We start from the raw sequence: 14,704 nt of genomic DNA on the forward strand, positions 1-14,704 counted from the left end.
AAATTGTGGAGAAATCACCTGGAACAAACAACTTAATAACAGTGAGAGAGGAGACTTTTAACATGGACAGAGAAAAAAAATCAGCTTTAGCACAACATAACTGATAAGGAGTGCAGTAGAGACTTGAGAAGGTGAGCAGGGTGCCCGCAGGTGGCAGCACCAGAAAGATATCGAAATGGCCAATTGGATTCCCCTGAGATGAACAAGGACTATATCATAAGCGGGGATCTGCAGCCTACAGCACCACAGCCCAAAAAGTACACAGATAACAGCCAGCCGCGAAAATCAGCAAGGTTGCTCTCTGCCAGAGATAGGTGACTGGGGACACAAAAAGCTGTTTAAAGGGCCAACGTATACATTTTTGTTTGCAGCCACTTACCCTGGGCTTCGACAAAGGCAGGGGCAGAGTGGGCTGGAGACGCCTGAGGAAAGACTGGGGAAGGAGGCTTTAGGGAGTGAACTGAGAGAGTAGCCAGTGGGATCTCAATGCTGACTCATCACCCATGCGGCAGCAGCCATCTTCCTGAGGCAGACCACTCCCCTGAACAGTAACAGCATGAGAGGACCCAATAGCCCTGCTGCCAGGAGGCTCGGACTAGGCCCTGTACTGCTAAAACCTGACAACTGAGTACAGAGTGGCAGCCACAGAGTGTAGGTCCCTGGATAAAGCGAGCACAGAGTGGTCTGGAGACACTTGAGGAGAGACTGGGGATGGAGGCTTTGGGGAGACAACAAGAGTGGCCTGCTAGATCCCAGTGCTGGCTCCTCCCCCATGCAGCAGTGGGCATCTGGCTCAAGCAGACCACTCCCCTGAGTGGCAGCCGCATTAGAGGACCCAATAACCCCGCCCCTAGGAGGGAATCGGACCCACCCTGTAATGCCTCAGCCTGACTGCTGAGTGCAGAATGACTAGATTAGAAGCTTCAGGAGACAGCCACAGACAGTAGGTTCCTAGAAGTCTTGAACAGACTGCCTAAAGTCAGACAGGACCAACATCTGACATCATCAGAGACAGAACCAAAAAGAAAAAAAAACAGTGGTCTCCTCCCATAGAAGTTCACACCACGAAGTCAGAAAATCAAGACAGATCAACTTAAGAAGCAGAATCAAAAACGAAGAGTCTTGCAAATAATGGAAAGAAAAAGAAACATCCCCTAGTCAAAGGGAAAGGAGGAATCCCCACAAATAGAACTAAGTGAAATAGAGGCAAGTAAATGATCGGATATTGAGTTCCAAACAACGGTTCTAAGGAAGCTCAATGAGCTCAGTGAGCTCAGAGAGAATGACAAAAAAAACTACAGGGAAACTATGAGGAACTTACTGCAAACTATATCAGCATGAAAAAGGACATAGAAACTACCAATAAGACACAAGACGAAATGAAGAATACAATTTCTGAATCAAAGAATACAGCAAAAGGAATCAAAAGCAGGCTAGATGAAGCTGAGGATCGAATCAGCGAGCTGGAGGAGAAGGTAGAAAAAAGTTCCCAGAAAGAGAAAGAAAATGACAAAAGACTCAAAAAGAATTAAGAGCATTTAGGGAAATGCAAGACAATCTGAAATGTAATAATATCCGTATAATAGGAATATCAGAAGGAGAAGAGGATGAGGAAGGGATAGAGAATGTGTTTGAAAAAGTAATGATGGAAAACTTCCCTCATTGGAGGAGAGAAACAGTCACACAAGTCCAGGAAGCACAGAGGGTCCCATTCAACAGGAACTCAATGAGGCCCACTCCAAGGTACATCATTATTAAAATGGCAAATATCAAACACAAACAGAGAATCCTAAAGCAAGCAAGGGAGAAAGAGGTAGTAACATATAAGGGAGCCCCAGTATGGCTAGCAGCTGACTTCTCAACAGAAACACTGCAAGCCAGAAGGGAATGGCAAGAAATATTCCAAGTCATAAAAAGCAAAAGTCTGCACCAAGACTGCTCTACCCAGCAAGGCTCTCAATTAAAATGGAAGGTGAAATAAGGATTTTCCCAGACAAAAGAAGGCTAAAATAATACTCCTCCACCAAACCAGCACTGTGAAATATGCTAAAGGGACTGCTTTAAAATGAAGAAAAAGTTTATATGAATACCCAGTTCCTGTCACAGTTGCCAATACTTGATATTACCAATATTTGTAATACTCATTAATTTGATTGTGACAATGATGTGTTATTTTCATTGTTCCTTCACTATTTGTTGAAACTAAACCTGTTTTTTTTATATTTCTTGTCTATTTCTATTATTTTTAAAAAGCTTTAAATGACTTTTTGGTATTCTTTATCTATTTATTGATTAAAGGTTTGTAGAATGGTTTTCCCTTAAAAAAACACAAAAAAACAAAAAAAAAAGACTATTAACTCTTTTTAGATGTGTGGCAAATACTTTCTCATTCTTTTGCTTGTCCTTTAACTTTTTCTATATGTATATTACTATATAGTCTTAAATGTTTAATATAGTCATATTGTCAATATTTTACTTTATAGATTCTGGGTTTGAATATTTTACCTCAAGGTTAGAAAAATATTAGTTTGTATTTTCTCCTAAAACTCTTTATATTCTACATATTGACTTTGAACTCACCTGAATATTTCTTGTATAATGTGTGAAATAGGGCTCTATTTTTGTTTTATTTCAAGTAATAGTGATCCATGCCCCTTATTTGTTGAATAAGCCTTATTTTCCCCATTGATTTGAAACATCAATTTAATAATGTATTACATTGTTAGACAGATATATACACTTGTTTCTACAGTGCTCATTATATTTCATTGATCTACTTGATTATTTTTATGCTGGTGTCATGTTGTTTTAATTGCTGAGACTATAATTGTTTTAAATTTTTTAATATTTTATACCTGACTTTGACATTTAAAAAATAAGTAAAATCATTCTGCATTGAAGGAAGGAAGGAAGGAAGGAAGGAAAGGAAGGAAGGAAGGAAGGAAGGAAGGAAGGAAGGAAGGAAGGAAGGAAGGAAGGAAGGAAAAGAAAGAAAGATGGAACTGCTACCTTTTGTGACAACATGGATGGAACTGGAGAATATTAAGCTACGTGAAATAAGCCAGTCAGTGAAAGGCAAATACCATATGATCTCACCTATAAGTGGAATCTGTTCAACAAAATGAACTAACGAACAAAATAACCCACAGGCAAGGAAACATGGAGCAGGCTGAAAATGACCAGAGGAGATGAGGAAACAGGACAATGGTGGGAAGAAGGGGAAGGAAGTAAACAAAGAACATGTATAAATGACCCATGGACATGGACAAGAGAGTGGGAATTGAGTGTGGGAGAGGGGGACAGGGTGGGATGTGTGGAGGAGGGCGAAGGGGGGAAATTGAGACAACTGTAATAGAAGAAACATGATTGTTTTTTTAAAAAGGAAATGACAGGGAAGGGAGGTTGGGAAGAGGTAGAAGAAGTTATGGGGGATAAATGGTTATGGAAAGAGACTTGATTTGGTGTGGTAGACACACAATACAATATACCAATGATGTATTGCAGAACTGTAAACCTGAAACCTATATAATTTTATTAACCATGTCTTCCCAATAAAGTCAATAAAATAAATTTTAAAAATAAATAAAATGAAAATATAAAGAATTTGATGATATATGGAATGCTGACAATGTATAGAATAAAGAACTTATCACTGTAAATGCCTATATTAATAAGAAACAGAGAGTAAGAGAAATATAACAAACATCTCTGAATCCCTTTAAAGAGAAAGCAATGCCCAAAATATAGAAATAGAAAAGCTAAATAAAAGTCAGAAAAGCAAAAAAGATACATAGGAACATTTGGTAAACAAACTAATAGTTATTTCTTTGAAAGATTAGCAGAATTTTTGGCCAAATGACTTACAAAAAAAGAAAAACACAAAGAATAAATCGGAGATGAAAAAAGTGTTTTAACAACAAATAGGAGAGAAATTCAAAACACTTATGGTTATGTGCCCTTCTTCTCTGCTTCTGTGGGACCCTGTATATATCTTTATTAAAATGTTTATTGTGCTATACTTTAATTATATATTCATATATCTGTCTTATTGTATTAGCGAGGCTGCTGGTAGGAAACAGATGGCACGCTCCAAATGGTCTTATGAAAAGACTAATAAAGGGACTATTTACAATGATACTTGCAGAGTTAAGGGAACTAACAAGGGAGGATGAAGCACCCTGGGGCTACCAACAGCAACAAGTCAATACCTTCCCAGTACTAAAAGGCAAGAAGCAGGAATGGTGTTAGGGTAACATGGCAAGAACTGGAGCTGTGAGAGAGGGGCTGCCTGACAGGAGCTGTGGTAATAGGTAGAAGAATGAAATCACCACAAAACAAAGCCTGGGATGCAGAAGCTAAGGGAATGAACGGGCTAATCTCTTATACCTCAGGACATCTCATTTCCTGTATTGCAGAATTGTAAAGCTAAAACCTATATAATTTCTTCTCCTCCTACTCCTTCCAGAGACAAAATATTACCTGAAGCCAGAGGGCAGGAGAGCTTGGTGATTGAGTCCATAGAGTCAATGTCTCAAGGCACAGAACAGTGCAGAGAAAAGCAGAGTATGAATGGCATGGGGCTGAGGGAGCCACAAACAGTGACTAACCTGCACTTTCTACTATATGACTGTGGAGTCCATGAGAACAGAGACTGTGCCTGATTCATTTCTATTCCATCAGCGCCTAGGAGCAATGACTCAAACAATATTTTGTTGAATGAATGAATGATTGAATTGAGTGAATTATTATTCTCGGTTCCATGCTAATGAAAGAGATAACTGAGTGGCTATGCATGAGGACCTATTCATACAAACATATACAATACTACTTATAGGCAGAAAAATAAGCACAAATGGACTATTCACAGAGCAAACAATAGAAAAAGCATATTAAAAATAATATGCTCAATTATACCTCAATTCAGCTTAAAGAAAAAATAATATAAAATCAAACACCTTACTCCAATTGATTCACTAGAGAATTTTGCCATGAAGCAATCCTTCTAATTAAACGATCTGTCCAAAAATACAGAAAAGGATATACGACCAAGTTTCTTTTATGAAACAAGTATATTTTTATTTAAATGCTCAAAAACAACAGTAACAAGAAATAAAATTATAAGTTAGTTTTTTGAATATGGGCACAAAAATTCTAAAAAATATGGTAACAAAAAGAATACAACAAAATAGCTGTGAGGTAGGTACAAAAATGTTATGAACTTAGAAACACTTTTAACTTATGATATCACCTTAATGGATAAAGTCTAATAATTATTTCTACTTATGTCTTCAAAAAATATAGATTGGGTGCCTAGTATGTGTATCAGGCAGTGTTCCAGGCACTGGGGATGCAACATTGAACAAAATGAGCAAAACAACATTGCTTTCACAGAGTTTCCATTCTTATGGGGGAGAGAGGTAAATTGGGCAATAACTCACTAGAATAGGTTCATATGGTGACAAGTACTCTGAAGAATATGAGAGTAATATGTTAGACTGTGACCATAGGTGAGCGGTCACAGTAGATAAGGGTATCAAGAAAGACCTGTCTGGGGATATTTGAGCTGAGGCCTAATATTTCAAAAGACAGTGAGAAGATATTTCTTAAAATTTAAACCTTCCATTGGTTAAACAAAATAAAAAGGCACAGATTTCCTTTCTTAACAGAATCATTATGCATACCTAAAATCAAGAGCCAGAGCCACTGAAGACACCCTATTAAAAACACAAATATGAAACGGATGTGTCTTTCATCAGTCTAAATTAACTTTATGGTAAAATGAGATTGAAGGAGAAAAAGAAATGAGTCATAAATATATTGAAGAAATAGAAATATCACTTCTCTCAAATGATAGGATTATATAATGAAGTCTGTCATCAACATACAATTTATTAAAAATTAATAGTTGAACAAAGTACTATAATGTAACTGACAAAACTCAACTGTATCACTAATAAGTGACACAGAGCTAGACAATATAACAAAAGAAGAGATTCACAATAATGACAAAATATTAAATACTTGGTTATTCACTCAACTGAGAGAAAAATATTGAGAGAAAATTATAAAATATCAGTGGGAAAAGTACAGGAAGATATGCATAAATCATGCTATTTACTGGGAAGAAAAAAATCCTTGAGACATCAAATACTGTAAATATAGCTAGGTTTACACATAAATTTAATGCAGTACAAATGAAAGCCACTGAGAGAACTTTTATGGATTTTGGCAAGTTGTTAGAAAAATTCGTCTGGAGAATACAATTATTGTAGGCTCATTCTTTAAGATTTTTAAATAATTCTGGTCAAAATGGAGGCATAGGTAAACATGGCTCACCTCCTCACACAACCACAGCAAAAATTATAAGTAAACTACAAAACAACTATCACCCAGAATTGTGAGAAAATCAAGCTGTAGAGAATTCTGGCAACGAAGAAATTAAAGAAGTCACATTCATTCAGATGGGAAGGAAAGGAGGAGATGCGGAGACACAGAAAGGCAGAGAGTGGAACTGGCAGTCCCATGCCCGCATGTGGTAGATAAAATCAGAGGGATATCTCAGGAGTGAGGGATCCCCTCCTCACACCAGACCAGCCCAGGGTTCCAGTGCCAGGAAGATAAGTCCCTATAACTTCTGGCTTCAAAAACCAGTGGGGGTTGGAACAGTGCAAGAAACTGCAGGATTCTCAGGCATCTCTTCTGAAAGGATCCTTAACAGCCTTAGGACTTACACAGACTCATTCCCTCTGAGCACCAGGGCAGCAGCTTAAAGGGCACCATTGGCATACATAGAAAAACTGAAGTGTCTGGCACCAGGGCAAATGCTGGGGTACAGCTCCCTTCCAGACAAAATTCCAGAGTAGAGCAGGCAACCATTGTACATTTTTTGAGCCCTCCCCCACACAGAGCCACATATCTGAAACTCTGTCAACCTGGTTCATATGGATTGCCACCCAGGCAACTACCTTAGGCCCCCCACTCCTTCCACCTTACAATGCACTTTTCTACATTAGGCGATGCTACTCAGACAGGGAGTCAAAGCACAACTACCTAATACATAGAAACAAACATAAGGAGGCTGCCATATTGAAGAGACAAAGAAATATGGCCCAAATGAAAGAACAGGACAAAACACCAGAAAAAGAACTAAACAAACCAGGGATAACCAACCTATCAGATGCAGAGTTCAAAACACTGGTGATCAGGATGCTCAAAGAACTCACTGAGTACAGCAACGATATAAAGGAAGAAATGAAAATGACACTAAGTGGAATAAAGAAAAATCTACAGGGAACCAACAGTGAAGGGAGGGAAGCTGGGATTCAAATCAACAATTTGGAACATAAGGAATAAGCATTCAACCAGAGCAGAATGAAGAAACAAGAATTCAAAAAAAATGATGATAGTATAAGAAGCCTCTGGGATATCTCCAAAATTTCCAATGTCAGAATCATAGAGATGCCAGAAGGAAAAGAGGAAGAGCAAGACATTGAAAACTTATTTGAAAAAGTAATGAAAGAAAACTTCCCTAATTTGGTGAAGGAAATAGACGTACAAGTCCAGGGAGCACAAAGAGCCCCAAACAAGTTGGACCCAAAAAGGATCGCACCAAGACACTTCATAATTAAATTGCCAAAGACTGAAGATAAAGAGAGGATGTTAAAAGCAGCAAGAGAAGAGCAGAGAGTTGCCCACAAAGGAGTTCCCATAAGACCATCAGCTGATTTCTCAAAAGAAACTTTGCAGGCTAGAAGGGGCTAGAGAGGAGTATTCAAAGTGATGAAAAGCAAGGACCTACAACCTAGATCACTCTATCCAGCAAAGCTACCATTTAGAATGGAAGGGCAGATAAAGTGCTTCCCAGACAAGGTAAAAGTAAAGGAGTTCATCATCACCAAGCCATTATTATATGAAATGCTAAAGGGAATTACATAAGAAAAAGAAGATCAAAACGATGAGCATTAAAATGGCAATAAATTCACAACTATCAATAATTGAATCCAAATATCAAACTAAGCAAACAAGCAGAACAGGAACAGAATCAAATACATGGAGATCACTTGGAGGGTTATCAGTTGTGTGGGAGAAAGGGGAAATGGAGGGGAATGGTGTAGGGGTTAGGAAGCATAATTGGTAGATACAAAATAGACACGGGGATGTTAAGAACAGTATAAGTAATGATGTAGCCAAAGAACTTATATGCATGACAAATTGACATGAATTAAGGGGATATTGTTGGAGGGAATGAGGGTACAAGGTAAACAGAGGCAAAGGGGGAATAAATATATTTTGTAAAAATAAAAAATTTAAATTAGAGACTTTGTGAAGATTTCCTTCTTGCATCTCGGCCGCCAACATGCCATCCAGACTGAGGAAGCCCCCGAAACTTCGCAGCCATATGAGCCATGGCCATGGCCGCATAGGCAAGCACAGGAAGTACCCAGGAGGCCAAGGTGATGCCAGTGGCTTGCATCATCACAGGATCAACTTCTACAAACATCACCCAGGTCACTTTAGGAAAGTTGGTATGAGGCATAACCACTTAAACAGGAACCAGAGCTTCTGCCCCACTGTCAACCTTGATAAACTGTGGACCCTGGTCAATGAGCAGACACGGATAAATGCTGCTGAAAACAAGACAAGAGCCACTCCCATCCTTGATGTAGTGCTATCGGGCTACTACAAAGTTCTGGCAAAGGGAAAGCTCCCAAAGCAGCCTGTCATTGTGAAAGCCAGATTCTTCAGCAGAAGAGCTGAGGAGAAGATCAAGAGTGTTGGTGGGGCTTGTGTGCTGGTAGCTTGAAGCCACATGGAGGGGTATCCATTAAATTCTCACTAGTGCAAAAAAATTTTTAATTAAATTTTAAAAATATTTTAGACAATTATCAGAGCTATATTTGGTTGTTAAATGCTAATGGCATATTAATATTCAAGAATAGAATCATTTTAATAACAATAGATGGCTAACCATAAACAACAGAGTAATAAATAAATCACTACTTAAGTAATGGATATCAATAGGGGTAAAAGTAACTTAGATCTATAGCTTAAATTATAAAGTAATATGAATTTTTAAAAAAAACCTAAAAGCTTAAATATAATAAAAAATCCAAGAAGAAAAGGTACAAACATTTTTACCCGAGCTACAGTGGACAGGAATTATTTTGTTATCAAATAAATGGAAGTTATAATTTTTCACATTTTAATAAATACTTTTGCAATGACATAAAATAAAACAAATATTTTTAAAGTTGCAAACTGAAAACACAAATCATTATCATGATTTATGTGTGAAAACATTATCAGTGAGATTATACTATCAAAATGTATTTAGAATTGAGAAAAAGATATAAAATCAATATCCAGATACCACTACAAATGTGGTCAAAAGAGATGAGCAGCTTACACATGAAGAATACAGGCAATAAACAACCCCATAGAAAAATAAGCAGTCAATGTAACAATGGCATAATAAAAAGTATAACAGATTTAAAGTGTTATTATACAATTTATAACCTAGGAGAATAAAGGTTAAAATGATAAAACTTAATTTTTGTGAATCTGTTGTTAATTAGGTTCAGTTACACATTGCTAGCGGAACTAGAAATTAATTTGTCTTCAGAAAAAAAGCAGTCTACCAGTATTTGATATAATGTTTGATCATGTACGCTTGCTTTGGGGAATATACTCTATCAAAATAACTTTGACCAGTGGAGATAAAGAGAGAGAGAGAGAGAATCATAGTACTATTATTTATAATTCTGAAAAATTAGGAACACTGAAAAGCTCACCCACCCAAATAGAAAAATAACTAAGCAAGTGTGATATGCCACCATGATATATTTATATATTGTGGATTATTCCTACTTTTAGCTATTATAAATAATGTTTCTATAAATATTCACATGAATTTTATTTGAATGTTTTCACTTCTCTTGGATATGTACCTAGAAATGGAATTTCTGCATTATAACTCTATGTATAATTGTTTAAGGAACTTCCAGGCCATTATTCCAAAGAGCTGCACCATTTTGCATTCACACTAGCAATATAAGAGGGTTCTAATTTCTCTACATTGTCACCAACATTTATTATATTAATGTTATTGTTATTGTAGGTGTGAAGTGGTATCCTACTGTGGTTTTGACTTGCATTTTCTTAATGGCAAATGATGTTGAACATCTTTCTGGGTGCCTGTTGTCCATCTGTACATCTTTCGAGAAATGTCTATTCAGATCCTTTGTCCATGTATTAGTTATGTAGATTGTGTTTTTATTGTTGCATTGTAAGAGTTTATATATTCTGCATGCTCAATTCTTATCAGATAAATAAGACTTACAATTTTTTTCCCATTCTGTGGATGGCAGTCTCACTTTCTTGACTGTGATGTTTGTAGGACACAGTTTTTAATTTTAATGAAGTCCAATTTATCTACATCCACTTCTTTTGGTGTAGGTAAGTTCCAATTAGAGGAAAATGCGGGTTATGGAAAACACTTAGAGAAAAGTGACTGATGGGAAAAGCAGACTAGAGACTGCATCCTGTATAATGCATTAGAGGTTGTTTAGTCCTGGTCTATGTCTGAGCTACAAATGACTTTCTACTCTCAAGATGAATCCTTTAATCTATTGCATCTGTTCATTTAACAAATATGCCTTAGATACTACTACATCTTAAGCATTTTGCTAGAAGCTCAGGATACTAAAATGAAAGGCAGTCCCTGTCTTCAAGAAGCTTTATGTGTGCAACCACATAATTGAACGACTAGGTATCATGATGAAAACCATTTGAGAGGCTGCGGAGAAGTTCGGGTTATGGAGAGAACACATCTGGTTGGGGATTTTCATAAATGTTACTTTAGCTGAAATCATTTTAAATCATCGGGAAAAATAACCACCACTAAATCGGGAAAAAAAAACAGCCACTAAAAAAACAACAGTTAAAGAAATGCTGAAATGGGAGGGGTTTTGTAGATGGTCTGTCTAAATTCAAATAGTGCAGGGATGTCTTGTTTGTTTTATTAAAGATTTTATTTTTATTTATTTTTTGAGAGAGAGGAAAGGATGTAGAGAAACACCGATGTGTGAGGGAAACATCGATCAAGTTGCCTCTCACATGTCCCCAACCAGGGACCTGGCCCTCAATTCAGACATGTGCCCTGACTGGGAATCAAACCAATGACTTTTCAATTTGTGGAATGACACCCAACCCACTGAGCCACACCAGTCAAGGCTGTTTTGTTTTGTTTTTTTTTCTGAAACACACATTTCATTTTGATCTGTATATCTGAATTGGTACAACCAGGTATATATCATTACTCATTGCTAGTGAAACACAGCCAATCTTTTAGAAAATGATTCTTCCTTGTTATAAAGTTAAATTTGCCATTGGTACCATCTAATTTTGTGTTAAAAAATTCTCCTTGAATGAGAGCTAATGAACCTCTGGACTTCAAGTATTCACTCAACAAACAATAATGGGCTCCTGCTGTGTATAGACACAGTGGGAGGAGATGGGAGAGGGAAATAACCATGAATAAGACAGACGTGCTTTCTTCCCTCTGAGAGCATACAGTCTGGTGGAGAAGACAGAGACATAAATGGACAGTTGTAACACAGTGTAATGGGGAAAGTACTGTGTGGGGGGAGCAGGGACAGAACCTGAAAAATGAATAGGAGTTATCCAGTTAAAGACAGGAGCTGGCAGGAAGAAATTCTAAACAAAGAAAAGTATTGACAAAAAGAGAATATAAGGTACTTGAGGAAAGAAAAAATTAGGCAATGCAGGATAGGGAAGGGATGGGTGAGGGAGTAAGAGATAAAGATGGAGCAGAAACAGATCATAAAATCATGGCAATTGTGTTTGACATGGTCATTTTTCTATTTGAGATTATCTGGTAGCTGTGAGAATATGTAGGATATGTAGGAAGGAAGCAAGGCAGGAAGCTGAGAAAATTTTTCCATTGAATTTGTATTGAATTCTAAGCAAGATGATGACAATACCTTAGGGGGGAAACCAGGAAAATAGAGAGAAATGTTTAGTAGATTAGAGAGATTATGTAAGAGGTAGCATCAACAAGACAGTGTGATTAATTGAATATAGTGAGTGAAAAAGTGTATTAGGATTCTCCAGAGAAACAGAACTGTTAGGATAGATATAGATATACAAGAGGAGATTTATTATAGGAATTGGCATGTGACTATAGAGGCTGAGATATGTTATGCCGTCATCTGCAAGATGGAAAATGAGGAACATTGGTAGTATAATTTGAGTCCAAAGGCCCAAGAACCAAGAGCTCCAATATCTGAGGGCAGAAGAAGATGGACATCCCAGCTTAAGAAAAAGAGAGAGAATTCACCCTTCGTCTGCCTTTTTGTTCTTTTGGGGCCCTCAACGGATTGGATGATTAATTGATATTCTTTATTCAGTCTACTGATCCTGTTGGTCATAAACAAAGAAATAGCCAGGTATTTCTCAAACAAAATGGTTTATTGGGGAACAGCAAAGAATTGCAATTCTGGATAAATGGTCTAATGGTGAACCATGTGCAAGTCCAGAAAACAAGGAAGGATTTTTTTTTATGGAGGAAAAAAGGAGTTCAGAGGGCTATTGTAAACAAATAGTCCACTAGAGAAAATGAAGTTCGAAATGTAGTGGTTTTTCATTGACTGAGTTATAACACTCTTTCATTGGCTAAGTGGTTGTAGGATGAGGGGATTTTCTTCCTGCTGGAGTAGTGGGGTAGAAAAACACCTTGTTGTAGGAGATGGAAAGTAGGTCTCTTTATGTTTGGGGTAATTGATGATGAGTGGTAGGGTGTGTGAGCTCCTCCTACAGGCCCTCCCAAGTCCAATATAAATGAAGTTTCTGTTTATTAACCTTAACAATTTAAGTTCTAATCTCTTCTGGAAACACCCTCACACACGTACCTAAGAAATAAAGTTTTGTCAGCTGTCTGGGCATCCCTTATTCCTGTCAAGTTGATGCATAAAATTAATCATCAGAGGGAGAGGGAGAGAGATCACATTTGGTGCCCACAACAAGGCCTCCAGCAAGCCCTGCTCAAAGTACTGAGGGGGACACAAAGGTGTTCATGATCTAGTTCCTGTCCTCAAGGAGCTGTTAATCTCACCAGCAGAGCTGCGAGAACACCCTTGTATTTTTGTGTAAATTAGAAAAGATGATCCCTCTGAGCATTGATTGTCAGGTGGATTTCAGCCCTTATTTGCCCCTGCAGCCAGCCATCTTTATTTAAGGCACAACAGGAACAACTGTATTTGGCAATTCTTGTAACAGGAAAGAAGCACAAACCATTTAAATACAGGGTTAGAGGAGATTGACACTGTATGTGCAGTGCATAAAGGCCTTAGAAGAGAGAGAAGGAACATGAAATGAAAGTGGAAATTGAATCTGGCCTTGGGAGCTGGGTAGGATTTTCATAGGTGCAGATGAGGATGGGTACAGGGGAGAAGGTGAAACAATTTCCCCAAAGAGTGAGACAAGAAAAAAATGAAGCAAATTGAAGGAATAATGGTAGTTCAGATGGCAACAGCACGGACTACAGAAGTGGCTCTTTCTAGCTGTCTTTTCACAACAGAAGTCCTCAGAGCATGAGAAACGTTAGCTTGGTCATGCACATACAAATACATGTGCATGCATTTGTTTACACATACAAACCCACATGTACATATACTGAAATCCCCATAGTAATTCTCCATTTTTCCTTCTTCTCTTCTATCCTTCCCTTCCAAAGCACTTTCTAGGAAAACACATATTGTATATGGGAAATAAGAAAAGAGCTACTTTGGCTGTTAGCCATTTAATGATCCCTTAGGATAAAGCAGCATAAGATGAAACAGTCCCAGCCATGGCCTTGACTTCCAGAGTGGGAAGTTATAAAGTTCATAGGCAGTGGAAGCCACTGGACTCTAGTGAGTAGGGAAATGCTACACTCATCTTGGTGTTTCAGGACAATTCATCTGCTGATGTTGTGTAGAATGAATCAGAGAACCAACCTGGGCAGAAATGTTTTATTCAATATAAAAATGTAATTATTTCCACAAAAATGTATGAGTTTACTTATAATGTGGAGAAAAACAACTGTTATACAGACTGCAGTCAGATCAGTGAAGGTACCCATACACTTCTCACATGTAATGTCTTTGTTGACTAACATAGATGAAAAACACTGCCATCAAAGGCTTAATAAAGACCCCAAGAGTTAATGCTGTAGGAACCAGAGAGGCTACCTCTCTTTCCAGTGATTTATTTCTTCTGAATTAACAACCAAAACATTACCTTTACTTTCCTCACCTAATATTTTTGGAACATTCTATGTTCCAGTTGCTTTATATACAATGTCATGTTAAATCCTCACCAAAACTTTTCTTATTTTTCTGATGAAAACTGGGACTCAGGGGACAGTAAGGACCTTCCCCAACATTACTCAGTTATTAGGGGCAGAGCTGGGATTCAAACCCCAAACTGTATGACCACAAAGTCTATGTTTGTCTGAGTATAGTACAATAGCTTCCCAACCCAATTAATGAAGGAGGAAAGAAAATTAAAAGTAACCAAATTAAAGGGGGCAGAATTGGCCACCCTAAATCATGTCTCTTTGGCATAAGATTTATTAAAAAAAATTGTGGTGAAGCAACTATGGCGAGAGGACATTTAGAGTATAAATTCAAAAAGTTTGTAAGGA

General features: G+C 37.5%; 1 protein-coding gene across 1 annotated transcript; it reads left to right on the top strand.

Moving 5' to 3' along the window:
- The first annotated feature begins 8,356 nt into the window (after window positions 1-8,356).
- Window positions 8,357-8,803, top strand: LOC129073312 (60S ribosomal protein L27a-like). Its single transcript, XM_054576970.1, has one exon. The coding sequence runs from the start codon at window positions 8,357-8,359 to the stop codon at window positions 8,801-8,803; it is 447 nt and encodes a 148-aa protein (XP_054432945.1).
- Window positions 8,804-14,704: the final 5,901 nt, after the last annotated feature.

This window comes from Pteronotus mesoamericanus, unplaced genomic scaffold (genome assembly GCF_021234165.1).
Source record: "Pteronotus mesoamericanus isolate MK-2021 breed Mesoamerican mustached bat unplaced genomic scaffold, CSHL_Meso_final contig_40, whole genome shotgun sequence".
NCBI lineage: Eukaryota > Metazoa > Chordata > Mammalia > Chiroptera > Mormoopidae > Pteronotus > Pteronotus mesoamericanus.

Coding starts and splice junctions, on each gene's coding strand:
- LOC129073312 (XM_054576970.1), top strand. CDS start 8,357: ATGCCATCCAGACTGAGGAAGCCCCCGAAACTTCGCAGCCATATGAGC.